Source organism: Empidonax traillii, unplaced genomic scaffold, assembly GCF_003031625.1.
Source record: "Empidonax traillii isolate 1590-97213 ecotype Southwest subspecies unplaced genomic scaffold, ASM303162v1 scaffold15:size5535645, whole genome shotgun sequence".
NCBI classification, from domain to species: domain Eukaryota; kingdom Metazoa; phylum Chordata; class Aves; order Passeriformes; family Tyrannidae; genus Empidonax; species Empidonax traillii.
In genome coordinates this window covers 464899-480202 of record NW_020955208.1, presented here as the reverse complement: position 1 = coordinate 480202, position 15304 = coordinate 464899, and the positions used below count along the sequence as shown (strand labels likewise).

Below are 15304 nucleotides of genomic sequence, written 5' to 3'. Positions count from 1 at the left end.
GCCTGCAGGGATCCTGCTGGGAAAACAGCCTACTCCCTGCTTTCTTTTACCACACAGCCCCCAGGAGAGGACAGTGCCAACTGAGCTGTTAATCTAGCAAGAAGAGCCCTTGCGAAGAGCTCCACAGTTATGCCCTGCCTACCACAATGAACAGAATAACCTGTTAGCAAACCAAAACGTAGATGATCATCCTGAGAACCCAACAGCGGGGCCAGGAACAGGATCCGGGGCACTGAGGTCCCCTCCACCTGGCCTGTGCTCACCCTTCCTTCTTGCTGAGCACTCACTTCAGTAACTTCCACAAAATTCAAGCGTGGCACTTTATTTCTGTAGGTCTCTGTGGGTGCTGTAGGTGCATATGTGCATGTCTCTGCCAAAACCAGTTAAAAAGGGCTGCAGAGAAGACAACAGGGTCCTCCTCCCCCAGCACAACCAGCTCCGTGTCAGTTTAGTGGATAAGCCTTTCTGCTACAGCTGGGGTGGGATTAATCTCTCTCCCTAGACAAAAAGGTGGGCTTATTTCCTGAGAGATGTCCAAGTACACCCAGAGAGCTCAGCGAAAGCAGCAGCCTGCTGGGTGCCTTTTACCCACAGACATTTGATGAAATTAATGACACAAAAGTAAGTATAAAGGCTAAGACAAATAGAACTGGCAGCAACTTGAACCTTTGGCCTGTCCTTTGAAAGTCTCTGGCAAGTCTCAAATCTTCTTGATCTGCTCACTAAAGGGATGACTGTCCCACAATTATTTTCCAAGCATTTGTTGGCAAGTTGTAGGAGGAAAAAGGCATTTCACTGAAGCTGTTAGTACAAAAGCTCAGCTCCAGCCAGGGCCCTGGACTCCACTTCAAATTATAATATTTTAAGTACCTGAAAATAAATATTTTGTCAGCTGCTGAGAATTAAGAAGTAGCTTCGACCTTTCAGAGAGGGGAACCCTGCGGAGAGCGGCGAGGCTCAGAGAGTTAGTTGCAAAACAAGCTCTGCCCAAGCCATTCAACCTGTCTAGCACACACACACAGCCTCCCCTCCCACGTTCCCAGCTCTGAAAGACTCCAGAGCAGCACTTTACTATAAATTGGGTGCTGTGAGTAAAATGAGCATCCTTGAGATGGCAACAGCAGCGTATCAGGGCTTCCTACTCAGAGTCCCCTCCCGCTTTGCTCACTGGTGCTGTTGTGTCATGTTGTACCCCTCACAGTCCTAGGAATTTTATCCACAAGGATTAAAAATACTCACTTTTGTTTTATAACATCTGACTGTGACCAAGCACCTGGGTAAGTGTAGTTGTCACCCCTCAGACCTCTGAACCACAGTGAGCACTGTTCTGCTCCAGCAGTGGAGAAGGAATGAGCACAGAGTGGGAGATCTCTGGTTTTCCAGTAGAGCTCAAGGAGTTAAATTCCTCTCCCTTCCCCCCAATCTTTCTGCCTTTGGCCTTTAGATCAGCCCTGGTTGCCAGTGAGGACTCATCGAAACACCACCAGGCTGGGCCTGTCAGGAAGGAAACCAGCGCGTCCAGAGTTTTGTTGTTCTAAAGACTTTTTTTTTTAATTTTATTTTACTGCTCAGGAAGGAAGCCAGAGCTTGCGCTTCGACTCCAAGAATGTTGATTACTCATCCTTCCCTGCATTATTTCTTTTATCTCTCACTTTTATCTACCTTACTCCAAATATTTCCCCCTCAGTTCTTTCTCTACTGTTCCTCGCCACTGCTTTCAGCCGATCATCCAAGTTTCATTAAAAAAAAAAAAATATTTGGCAACTGTTTCTTCAGAAAAAAAAAAATCCCAATTATCATGTTTATTAAACAAGCCTCCATCCCTCCCCCCACGCAGCCTTTTCAATCCGGGTACCACGGTTATAACAACTGCTCTAGGACCGGAGCAGCTCCGGAACGTGAACATAACCACCCTCAGCAGGGGAATATCATAACTCCTGCTTTAAAGATGGGTGATGAGAAATTACTCTGCTTGTCCAAGGTCAACAGAGTCCACAGCACAAGCACAGCCTATGCTCAGGGCTTTGCCCAGGCAGCCCTTCCCTCTTCCTGCTCCACATGGCTGCGAGGATCAGGCACACTCAGCTCTGCCAATAAACTTGCCCTTCATCTTCAATACTCCCACACACACACTAGTCAAGTTAGAAACGTGCAACAAAACTGAAAGAATTGGTATGTGACAAGTTGATGACACATTTCCTTAGGCACAGAAAAATGTGGGTCCTGGATCGCCCGATTGTCAGAAGCCACCTGAGTACATAGCAGAGAGACTATCAGCAAGTGGTGTCTAACTGCCTTCTCCTCTGCAAAATCCATCACACCACCCAGGGGTTTCCTTTTCTTCTTTGCCCAGGTGCAGCTAACAACCCAGACAGAACTGGCAACATCTGGGAGAGCATACACACAGATGTTTTTCATTGACACTGTAACCTTCCCCAGCTTTTGCCAACGCGTGCCCGCTCCCTGGGGTGGGAGATGCACATGCCCAAGGGCTGATTGGGTCCCCACAGTGTTCCTGAAGAGATGAACAAATGTGAAGCTGCCTTTTTTTTTTTTTTTTTTTTGCTTTTTTTTTAGTTTAAGATCCCTTCTTCCTTTAGATGTGTCATAAACCTGGGGCCCAATCTGGACCATACCATGCACAGCTTCCCAGGCTCCTACACCCACGACATCTCTGTTATATGCAAGTGAGGCCGATTCAAGTTCTCTCTGCCTAGCTCTGTCTTACTCTAACACAATCCTCCCCTGTTTCCACAGTCAACGCATTGTTTTCATTTTAAGAGGGGAAAATAATGAGATGGTGGGAACATTACTTCTGTCTAATGGAGACAGAGATCTGCAGACTTTCATGGCTTACTTTTTCCAGTATAGCCTTGTCCTGATCCAAATATCATCATACTTATTTCAGTCCTGGACCAAATGTGGGACTGGACACATTTGCCAAATTAAGACAGAAATAACTCACAGCATTTTTCTACTTCACACTCTTTCAAACACCTCTTGCTGACATTAAATTTCTGGTCTGCAGACGCCCTGCTTTCCACACTACTGAACCTCCCAGCAACCTTCCACAAAGCCTCCCCGGACACGTTAGCCCCAAATCTCGAGCGAAGGCTGCCCATCCCCTCCCCTCTTCCGTAACCAGATCAGCTCCTCGAGAGCAACACTTTTGTGCATGAACCCAAACGTGCAGAAAGGAAGGAGCAGCACAGACGGCGGCAACCAGTCCCCAGGAGCAGAGCTGGCAGGAGCAACGCCAGCTGTCCTGGACAGGCTGTGTGCTGAGCAAAGCGCAAATCCGAGGGCAAAGAAGCAGGGTTACGACAGTTTGGCTGCCCATTCTCCCCTTCTCCCGCCCAAGGGGCACCCCCTGATGTATGAATCCACTCAGGCTGGCAACTTTTTGATTGTAACCATTAAGTTCCTCTGCTGGCGCTCTGTGCGGGGTTACCCAGGTCACTGATTGCTCCTTCATCTCCCCAGTGGAAAAAAAAAAACCAAAAAAAAAAGCCAGTGGTCAAACTGCCTCCTCAGGGAGGTTGAAGACAAGTGCTCTGGAGGTAAAAGCTGTCACCCTGGCTAAGGACTTTGCTGGGGGTTTATCTCCCACCTATAGCACTGGCAATGTGAGGGGAGGCTGGTTCGCAAGGAGGAGAATAAACAAGAGAAGGAAGAGAGGTTCCACAGCCCCCTTGACGGTGCTGCAACACTTGGACACCTCTGACCTGCACTGATGCCCAACACTCGGGATTTCCACCCATCCACAGCCATCAGAGCCTCGCCAGATCATCCACACTGCAAACAGCAGCAAGGAGACCAGGCTCCCTCCAGCCTGCGTGGGCCAAAGGTTGGGCTGGGTGCGGGGCGGCTCTGCTGCAGCACGGCCAGGCCACCCTGATAAGGCTTTCACTCACCCAGCCGGAGGTGCAGTGCCCAGGGTGCCATCAGCCCCCATTCACCCTCCTCCTCTCTCACTCACAAACACCCTCACCTCGCCCCCTGAACGGCGCAGGGCTCGAGCGGGACCTCCAGTAGGAAATTCTGTGGAGCGTCCACCCAAACAGGACTGGAACAGAAAACTCCAAAAGAAATCTTTCAGCATTGGAAGCTGGGCTGGAGGTAGAGCTATGATCTGGTACCAGGGCTTTCCCCATCCCAGCACAACTGCCAAAGCAGGCTCTCTGCAATGAGGGATGGTTATCCTATGTCTTCTTATAGCGAGGGATGTTACAGGACAGACAACTGCACATTCTAAATGGCTTTGCAAGTTGTTTCCTGAAGTGCAGGGAAGCAACATAAAAATCAGATTAAAAGGTTGAGTCCTTTTTAATTAAAAAGATCTTAACTTAAATCAAAGTACCGAAAATCCCAATAGAAACAAATGGGTTTGTCGGGGCAGTCCCACGAGTTTCACTCTTTGCTCTGTTTACAAAACCAATTGCTTCTGAGGAGGCTGTCACGTGGAGCCTTCGCCCCAGTGCTTTCTGGTTTCGTTTTCACACAAGCACCACGAGGCACTCACCTGCCTCCCAAGGAACAAGCCCGTGCTCAGGGAGCCAGTCATGCCACCCAGCCCAGGAGCTGCAGCTGGACGTGCCCTGCCACCCTTGCCCTGCTCGGGGCTGTGGCACCGCACATCTAGAAAGCCCAGGTAAGGCCGCAGGATTGCACAGGCAAAAAGCTCACAGGTCCAAGCTCTTGGGTCTTTCCAAATTAAAAACTTAATATTGTTACTGTGGTGAGAAACAGTTCCTAACAATCAGTACCTGCTGGGGGAAGGACACAGTTTCCAGTTCTTCCTTTTAGGGGTATACACGTGGTGCCCTCTCCACTGCAAAACAGCCCAATATTCACAAAAAGAAAAAAAAAAGTACAAAGCACATTCTTGCTCTGCAATTCAGTGAGAAAGCTGTTCTCAGCCTCAAGTTAGCAAAAAAAGGAAGGTTTTAAAACAACACTGATTAGAAACTGTGTCCCAAGTGAGGAAAAATACAACGGAAGTGTCCCACACCTGAACTCCACGAGCAGTTTCGCTGTCACCAGGTCTCCCTCCCACGTTATCTGCTTTTAAGACAATAAATCTCTCCTTGCTTTGCTCCTCTCCAACATTTCCTTTCCCCCTCTTCTGTTGTTCGGGGCACTGCTGCATTTCAAGAAGCCAGCAAACGGTCAAAGGAGAGGAGAAAGTGATGGCTAAGAAGAGCTCCCAGACCATCACAACCACCACCCACGTTTTCAAAAGACAGGACAAAGAAGATGAAGATGGGCACGGATAGTACCAAACCCAGCAGAGCCAAGCAGGCAAACAGCGAGGTTGCTTGAAAGGGCAGAAAGACACAGCACAGTTTACATGTGTAGATCTACAAAAAATGCACATGCCCTTTTTTACAGGACGCTGTATAGGAATCCAATCCTACATTAAATTTCTCAAATAGAAATCCATTATTTCCGGAGAAATTTAATTGCTTTGCATAGCTGAAAAATGTCCTCAGAAGTCCCCAAATCTGCTGTTCCAGCCTGAAGAAGAGAGATGAAACATTCACAGGCTATCAAGCACATTGACATGATAGAAGACCACCGGTGACATGAACCACGGGATAAAAATCGTCACAATTTGCTTTCAGTGGCTGCTTTTCTTGGAATATGGCATTAAAAGAAAACAACTTTGCTCCCACTATGAATTTGCATTAGAAATCCATAATAAAAATAAAGCTTAATATTATACAAATGGGTACAGTTCTCTATAGTGCTCCTGATGCAGATTAAGGTTAGACAGATTTTAGATGACAGTTATTTACCTCAGTCTAACACCATGTATGCACAAATGGAATTTATTTTATAGCTGCAGATATTAGCCAGGGAAAAAAAAAAAAAAAAGAGATGAGAGGAAATCTTACAGTCTCACGTAAAATATAATTATGTCTGTTTTCTGCTCCTTGGAAGGCAAACAAAGAGGGAAAAATGAATCTGCTGCTAGCGTTTAATGGGACTTGTCTAAATGATATCAAACAAATAACAACCAGCGGTGATTCACAAACACCTTCACTTCTATTTTTTTTTTTGATTGGGGAATTCCAGAAACATTAAGACCTCGTTGCCTTGAACATTCTCACTCCTATGGATCAGGATTAGGCCCATGCCTGAGTATGTCTCTTTCCTCCAAGACCTTCAAAATATCAAAGAAAGAAAAATAAATCACAGAGGCACTAAGGCTCATTCATTCTCTCCCTCCTGAAATGTTCACCCATTCCCCCCCTCTTCTCCCAATTCCTTACGCAATTGCTACCAATCAACCAGGAAACTGTTGCTAACTCTCGAATTTTGCAAGTTAGCAAGTAAAATAATAAAACAATGTTTTAACTGTCAGAGATCCTGGCTCGCAAAGTGCACTTTGGCCATTTCCTTTAATAACTGTAGTTTAGCAGTAATGATTTATAATAGTTCATAATATTCTACTAACTGTACTATATTAATAATACTAATACTTTGCCCTTGCCTGGTGTCTTCTGTCAGAAGATATCAAAGCGGCACGCTCCGCTGTGAGGGGGGTATCACTGCTCCCCCGTTAGGGATCGGGAAACCGCGACTCCAAGCCATGCCCGAGGTCAGGATTCCCGATCCCCAGCACAGCATGGCAGCCGCCAAGTCTGCCTGCACTTCTCCTGCCGCAGTTCCCTGACAGCAGTCGAGCCTGATCGATGGGGCTGAGGATTTAATGTGATTCATTCCTTCTCGAAAAGCAGGGTTTGGCCAGTGGTTTGGGGGCCGTGGTTTTGATGGGAAATACCGAGCAAGGTGGGGAGGGAGGGGGGGGGGCTGCCCTGCAATTGTACAATAAATACCCTCCTGCCAGCATCCAGACACATAGGGCAAAAGAGGAGCAATAAATATTTACTGTGTCCATGCCCATCTCTCCAGTAGGAGATGGATAAATATGACATTTCGGTGTTGCTCAGCACTCCGAGGACAGTGGTTATGAGCCCTGACACTGGCTCCCAGGGAGCCCAAACAGGAAGAGAAAGGGCACAAGGCATTGCTGGCATGGCTGAGACGACACGAAGGCCGGCCGGATGGCAGCGGCTGCGCGGGGAAACATTTTGGAGGAGCAAACAGCCCCAGCCCTCCCCCTCAAACGATCAATTAAAAGCCATCCTTCTGCCGAGAGCGGGCGAGGACAGCAAATGAGGGCTGCGAGGAGCAGCGCCCGGGCCGGGCTCTGCATGACAATTGATGGGAAGGGGAGGCCAGAGGGGTGGCGGCGGGGGGAGGCAGCTCCATCCCTCCTCTCACCATGGTGATTAGGTATTCCGAGTGCGCCAGATAGCCCCAAATAACAGAAAGAGAAATATAAACTGGAGACCGGCAGATCCAAGGCAGGCCAGATGGCCCCGCAGCCGGCAGGGGCTGCTCCCATCCAGCCCTTCCCCACTTTAACTGTTCAAACATTTCTTTATCCCGACAAGACAATTAAGCCGAACAGCATGGAAAGGAGTCTCGGCAACAGTTTGCAGAGGGAGCAGGAAGGCTGTTGCCAGAAAAGCGGGACAAGGAGGTGACTGCCGCATGCTCCAAGACCTCCCTCCACGCAACACAGCTCACTCCATGAGGACAGCGTGGTTTTGGTGGTGCAACAGGGATGGACGGCACAGCCATCGTCTCTGCTACTGCCCCATCTGCCTGCCCACCCCTTCAGAAAACCCACTGTTGCTCCTTCACTCCTGCATCATGCAGGGCACTGCAAAACAGAAAGAAACATTCCACTCGATTTATTTCATTATTTCATAAGCAGAGTTAAGCTTGCTATTTCCCATGGTCACGGCTGATTATTATTAGCAACAAAGCATCGCTTCACATCAGACCCCAAGTTTTACCAGCCCTGGAAGTGAGGCATCCCAGTGGGAAGAGTTGTGAGCGATGGATGTGTGCACATGTGCATTCCCCACCCAAGCCATTGTTCTGCCATAAAATATAAGGAAAAAAAACCCCCTTCTTCCCCCCAGCACATGTACATACACACACTGAGCTCTCTACATAGGTCCCAGCCCATAAACACAAATCCCAACACACACACACGTCTGAACGGGTGGTTTGATCTGATTTCCAAAGCACCACGTTATTCAGAAATTCATGCTGTGGTCATCATAGCCCTGATGTCCAATCACTTGAAGTGCAATTTACATTTGATCAATAACAAACCAGTTGTTTCAGAAGGAAAACTCACTCCATGCTGATGATGTTCTTTAAAACCCCAAAGTGGAACAAAGAGCTCGCTAATATGGCACACAACTTCTCACGCAGAAAAGAAACCAGTTGCAGCACAAACTGTGTCCAGATAACCAAGGTTAAATGTGATTATCAAAAATAATGCTAAGCAAAATACTGTTAATAGATCCACCCCCACTATACCCAGCACACCCAAGGGATGATCCCAAGGGATCCTGGCCTGCTCCCAGCTCAATCATTCACCCTCAGGGCACACCAGGAGCTTGGTAAGAGCCACCAGCACAAGCAGGGAAACTGAGACATGGAGAGCCAGGCTCTGGCCAGAGCCTGGAAACTGAATCAGTGTCCAGGCTGTAGAGGATCACCTCCACACGTTGGCCTGTGCTCCACAAGAGGTCACAGACAACATGTGATGGAGATCAAGCAGCAGAGAGCAATGGGAAACCATCTTCTGTGATCCCAAGGAGGCTGGGGCCATGGGCAGACCCACAGGGGAGGCAGGAGTATCTGCTCTGACAAGGTCCAGTTGTCTGCCAGGAGGTTCCAGCTTCAGCATGGACCTCTGTGTGTCACTTTGTGGGAAAGCAATGCCACAGTGACTGGATATAGAAAGGCATCGGGACAAATTTTATTGGAAGTAAAGAACAGAACCAGGAATCTTTTTTTTTTTTTTTCCTGGTTTTAAAATAGGGCTATAGATCTCTTTTGCAGAAAGGAACATGCCATTTATTTCCACTCCTTCTAGGAATCTCAATTATTGTACGCTTATTAAAGGAAACCCATAAAATATGTCTTCCAGTGTCTTTAACACATGCTTTACAAGAAGCTCCTAAACTCTAACAAATGGCATTATTTCTCCCAGTAAGCACCTAAGGCCCATCCAGTACACGATATGTCTGCTTCTCCCTGGGAAGACTCCACTTTTCTATGTGCCCCCTGTACACTCCATCACTCTGGGTGTCCTGAATTTTACATGTTACATTTTACAGCAAGAGACAACTAATCCAAATGCAGACATGTCAGCCCCATTTACTGATTAACAGAGAGCACAATCCCACCCAAATGCACCCCAAAGGAGATGCTGTCCCTTTGGGGGATGTGGGGTATGGGCCCAAGCAACCCCCTGCTTTAAAAGCAAGGAAAGGTTCACCCAGCAGGCTGAGCGATCCCTGCTGCACAAACACACATCTTACAGGGACAGGTGTTAACCTGGAATACATCACTACATACCCTAAAAATGTTACTGAATTCTTCCAATTTCCTCCACTGGTGAAAACAGGCCAAGACTTTCTTCCCATGTTGCAGAGGACTAAATAAGCACCTTCCAAACGCTCCTTGCGGTGTAAATGCCTGACTTTGAATTTTGTTTTGTTGCGAAGTATTTCAAGCATAAACCTGTTTTTCAGGAAAATTAAAACTCAGCGATTGAATAATTTTTTTTTAATGGAAGTTTCTCAGAAAATTACCATTTAAGCTACGGGGTAAAACAAATATTTTAATGAGCTATTAAGAAAAGGCTTCGGCGCAGTGGAGCAGAAGACTACACAGAGCAATCATAGCAATTCAGCTTCCATGTAACTAAACCCCTTTCACCAATCCGAAAAATACAACGAAACAGTTGAGCTCTGCAAACCTGAAAAGCCCCCATTAGACATGGGAAGGTGTTGCTGATCTAAGAAAATTTTACAGTTTTTGCTTGCAGTTGTAGAAAAGCCTAATTACATTTTTACCTTGAAGCTACAGCCACCTACCTGCAATAGATTCTCCATCAGGAGCAAAAGTAGGCAGCTTTTACAAAGGGTTATATACAACAATCACTCAAGGAATCCACCAAACTTCTCAGAGACAACAAACTCCCCCAAGTACACACTTATATAGAAACTCCAAAAATATGTATGCAAATGTTCATGCAAAACAGGATCACCACTACATCTGCAAACTGGGATCTTTCGAGTCCCTCACCGGGGAAGTTTTGCTTTTCTGATGCTCAGCATCAAAGACCATTAGGATCCCCTAAAAATCTCTACCACTTGCTCTTTCGGCCACCGGTAAACACACCCATACGTGTGTACGCACACACCAAATAAACTCGCCGTCTAAATGGAGCAAAGTTTCCATGGTGCTGTATCTACACGTGATAGGAGTATGATACAGAGCCAACAGACATATTTAGTGTACACCATCCCGGTAGTTACAGAAGAATTTTAATGTCGATGAAGCATCAGGGATGTTGCATTCGCTCAGCTCTACCGCGCAGCAAAGCATCTTCAAGAAATCTAACAACAGTATGACAAAACACCTTCCACTTCTGCCCAAGTTTTCCAAGCTGCCTGCAAAGTTTTTATGCTGCTTTCCTTTCCCTCGCAAGTCCCCTGCCTGGGCACTGGCAGCGGCACAGGGAGCTGGTGTCACCCTGGCTGCCTCTTGCACGCGCCCGTGCAAAGCCCCGTCTGCTCCCAGGAAGGAGCGGACCCACGCTCGGCACACGCTGTTGGCAAAGGCGAGGCACAGCGGTGGATGTGGACCCGTCTGCCTGCCCACAGCTGCGCTCCATGTGGTCTAATTCATTTAACAGATTTACTTCCTTAAATGGGGTATCTGACAGGATTTTGCCAGCAAGATCCACAGCAGCTGATGCGCTCTAAATTCATTTAGGTAGTGGACCCGCTCCTCCGCCGCTATCTCCCAGAGTACTCTTTCAAGCAAGCTTCATTTTCACAGCCAGGTTATATCGATAAGGGAAGGAGCATCAACAAAGATGTCTCTAAGCCTTGCCATCTCACCTGCCTCCCCCAAGGATAATTACATTACCAGCTTAACACACATCCACATCCACACGCGCTCCCACCCACAGCCACTTCCCCCACGGACCCAAAAGGAGGGAGAGGAGATGCTGAACAATGAAAGGAGCTTACAGCACAAAAAGTAGCACGGTCAGGGATGGATCAGAAGGAGAGGGGGGAGAGAGATAAGACATCATTGCATTGGTACTGCAAGAAATACACGGCTCCTGCCTTCGGTGGGAACCGTCCTACCCCCGCAAATGCCGGCATAAAAGACACACTTGCAGCGTATTTCAAAACCAAAGCGCGATGGATTTACAAGGCAGGTTGATTTTATGATGACTTTTATTGAAAAGGTACGCTGGGTTTAGGCAGATGCCTTTTAGCGCCGGTAAGTTAGCACAGTGCCTAATTCAAGGAGACAGCCTGAGGAAGCAGCGCCGACAGGGGAGAGAGAGCCACAATGTCTCTATTACTCTCCTCGGTATCATAAAGGGGAGAAGAAAAATCACGTCTGAAAGGGAGAGGAAGAAACGGTGCAGCAGCTTTTGGTTTAAAAAAAAAAAAAAAAGCAATAATAGTAACAACAACAACAATAGAATGGTTTTCTAAGAAGAAAACTTAGCAGAACAAAGGAGCCCATGTGAAAAGCAAACCACTCACTCCTTGATCTACATCTCTGGGTTTACAGGAAAACCCTAATCATAAGTCAGTGCTCTTCCTTGGGGTACCACGCTCTGCTGCCCCCAGACCACTCCCCATTATGGGTCACCTCCCAGCTGTGCAAACCTGGAAGCCTGCCCTTCACGAAGGACAGTTCTGCCTTTCTGTGTAGGCAACACCACAAGAGACAAGGTGATGGGAGAGCACGGAGTTACAGTCATCAACAAGCGGACTGGGTTCCTTCAGTCCGATCACCGATCTGCAAAAGGGCACATCACCTTTCAACCGGCACCAAACAGGGGAAACACTCAGAGAAAGCACATGATGCAACAGCCTATTGAGTTGTAAGAACAATTTGGATTTATGCCTTAAAGAGGGAGCTCAGTGGCCAGAAATATTGTTAAGTTAACCAGAGGAAAAGGTATTTTTGTCCTAACTGGAGGCACAAATCCTGATGATGAATCATTTGCTGCAAGAATGGTGTGCATGAAGAAAAGGTCAGAAAGAAACATCTGAAGAAGCAGGGGCCACACGCTTGCTGCAAGCTTTGGGAAAGTTTCTGGCTGTGCACTCCAGCTGCATCTCTGTTTACACACATACATAAACCAGCACCTATAGCCTCGCAATGGGGCACGGACAGCTTTCTGCATGGTCAATATCACCCCTCCAGAATGTGCTGGAAGGTGAGTTTCCTTCACAAGCACCTCAGCTTAAAACCTGTCAGTCCTTTCAGAAGAACAAGGTAATACTGCATGGCTGAGCTTGGCAAGCAGGAAAGGCTGCTTTGCCTCCACCTCCAGCAAGTATCACAGCACTGTGGGACAATCACCTGTTGAGTATCTCAATGAGGCACAATTAAAGAACCACCAAGAAGTCAACAGAGGTACTTACATCTGTCACTTCGGTCTTCGGGACTGGATGAAGTCTCACGGTCAGAAATGAGGCCAGAAACTGCAAAGATCTTCTTCCCCGTATCATCAACTTTGAGGGAGCCGGGGGAGCTGGAAGGGAGCTGTGTGCCAAACTCGTACTCCTTCCCATCGGTGTCCGAGAAGCGCAGATGGGGTGAGTCAGTGTCATGGCAGTTCTTCAGGCGCTTGGCCGGCGTAAAGGCCGACTGGTAGCTCTCCCGGTCTTCAGTAGACGCAAAGGGGCGGAAAGCCCCGACGCCGCTGTGGTTCAACATACTGATCGGGGTGCAGTCCAGGTTGGGGGGTGCAAACTGGGGGTGGAGGTGAAGCAGGGACGGAGGAAAGTCACGGTTTGCAAACGCTCCCGGCACCCCGCCTTGACGGTGGTACATGGAGGCAAAAGTATATGAGCCATTGGTAAAGGGAATATGCACGTCCTTGTCTGCTGACACGGGGACTCCAAAAGGCCTCGGCTGCTGGCAGGGAATGGAAGCGTCACGGCTGGCTTCAGCGGTGGAGGCAAGAACCATCAGTGCTGGGGAGGCCAGTGGGTTGGGGAGATAGGGTGAGTTCTCCATCTTGAACGCTGCCCGGTGTAAGTCCATCGGAGTCTCTTTCCTCAGCGGGGTCACGAGCAGAACGATCTTCCCTGGAAGGAAAGCAAGGCGATGCCCAGGAGTGGAGCGGGGGAAATTACTGGAGCATCGTCACCCTTCGAACACTGCAAGGAAACAGAAAAGGAAAGAAAACACAGCCGGTTAGGCTGCTGCACTCATCTCTCTGGGACGCCCCAGCAGCAGGGTGGCCACATGTGTTACAAGCCACCGGCCGGAGACGCGCCACTGTTCTCATTCAAGAAAATCAATAGACAACTTCACACACTAGTGGAATCAGCCCTGGCCCTCCAGGTTAAAGGGTATCATCCAGCGCAGATGAATGAAAGGCAAACCAAACATAATAACATGCAGATTTAATAATGCACTAATGAAAAAGGTTCGGCCTAAAATTAACATAGTAACTCCAAATTATAATTGGGATTTTATACGGCAAGTGGCATGTATACGTAACCGCACTAAACTTAAGAAAGCCCCCCCATACACACACCACTATTTGCTTGGGGAGGAGGTGTAAAACCAATATAAAAATATCCTTTGTACACAGTTAACCCAAACCAGCCAGCACACACAGTTACACTGTACACGATGCCTGAGACTTACACAGCAGACATGTATTTTCTCTCACTCTCACAGTACGTATGGGTAGATAAGTACTCACAGACACAACACTCAATACCATCATATATATATATATATATATACACACATCATTGGAATGTAGGAATGCGACCGTGCCTTGGTGCGTGTGTGTAATACACAAACACCCACGCGTGCACACACGGTCCCTGGTAGCCAGGGGAGAAGAGACTTCCCCAGTAAAATGCCTGGCGTCTCTGGCAATATTTAAAATCATAATGGGCGCTTCTGCCATCTGATCTCTGCAAGTGTCTGCCTTTCGGGTCGGGGACAAGAGAGGATGGATCAGTAATTTTAGTTCCTAATGCACTCACTCTTAAGTAGATTTGCAAACTGCCCTGGATGTGCCATTAACATTTAGAGGAAAATGTTAACAAAATTTCTGCCTCGCATCTTGCTGAGCCTCCCAGGTTGGCGGCAGCCACCCTCCCAGCCACAACCCCCTCCCAGGGTGAAAGGAGGGAAAATGGTCCTTTCTGTGTCTCCCCCAGTTCGCAGTGGCTTTTTGTGTTGTTATTTTCTCCCCCAATCAATCTCATGTCTTTTCTTTTAAGCTTCCGCCGCCTGCCATTCAGGCCCCACAACCCAGCTTAAAATACAAGGACTATAACTTTGAAACAATATACTGGCTGCTGGAGCTCAAAGGGCCAGAAAAATCATATAATAATAAAAAGCTGTTACAAATTGTGCCTCTTAAATCCAGAGGGTCAAACATCTCAAATAAAACTTAGTGAAAGAGTGTCTCCCTAATGGAGTGCCTTTTGTACTCCATGAATGAGGGAGCCTAGGTTAACAAAGTGTATGAAATCCAGTCTGGGGCTTTAATGCAGTTCAGTGATAGCATTTCCTCTCTCTCCCATCCTGTACCCAGCCACTCCACTGACTGTTATGAATTGTGAAGATGAGTGGACATCATCTCTCTGCTTCCTCATTTGGCACCCATCCTTACAGACATCATTGCTAAATTACCAGATTATGTATCTCGCATTAACGGATTTGCTCTCTTCCAAATTTTAAATAACTTTCTCATTGAGTTCTTGCCACAGAGAGCGAGGGGGAGAGGAAGAGCGAGGGGTGCCAAGGGCATCCTGGTCAGCACTGCAGTCCTGGGTACACTTGCTCTGCTGCTTCACACGAGGCTGATCAAAACCTGGAGGTCAGGAAACTGCAGCCACTGGCTGGGGGCTCGTGTAACCATGTAAATATATATATATATACACATGCACATAGTTATATATCTAAAGAAATGCGTGCAAATGAGCTGCTGTTCTCAGAAATAAACAATCATTAACATGGAAGCGAAACTGAGCAATCACGGAAAAACATGGATTTCCAGGGAAAAAAAAAAAAAAAGAAAGCAGCCACCTCTGCCCGCTTTTCTATTTTTACTTGTGCTTTCACCCCATTACGTTAAATGTATTTCATAAATTAGTAATCTGGCCGCAACACTTGACACTCCTGTAGGATACTG

At 47.5% G+C, this 15304-nt stretch overlaps 1 protein-coding gene across 4 annotated transcripts in view; it reads right to left on the bottom strand.

Moving 5' to 3' along the window:
- Window positions 1-13282, bottom strand: part of RNF220 (ring finger protein 220) — a 210204-nt gene extending 196922 nt beyond the window's left edge. Inside the window, exon 1 of one of the 4 annotated variants that reach the window (XM_027892781.1) lies at window positions 12561-13282. In XM_027892781.1, coding sequence (XP_027748582.1) covers window positions 12561-13185 — 625 coding nt within the window. In that variant the 5' untranslated portion in view covers window positions 13186-13282. The remainder of the gene's footprint in view (window positions 1-12560) is intronic. The other 3 variants (XM_027892789.1, XM_027892760.1, XM_027892772.1) reach the window with 3 other exon arrangements.
- Window positions 13283-15304: the final 2022 nt, after the last annotated feature.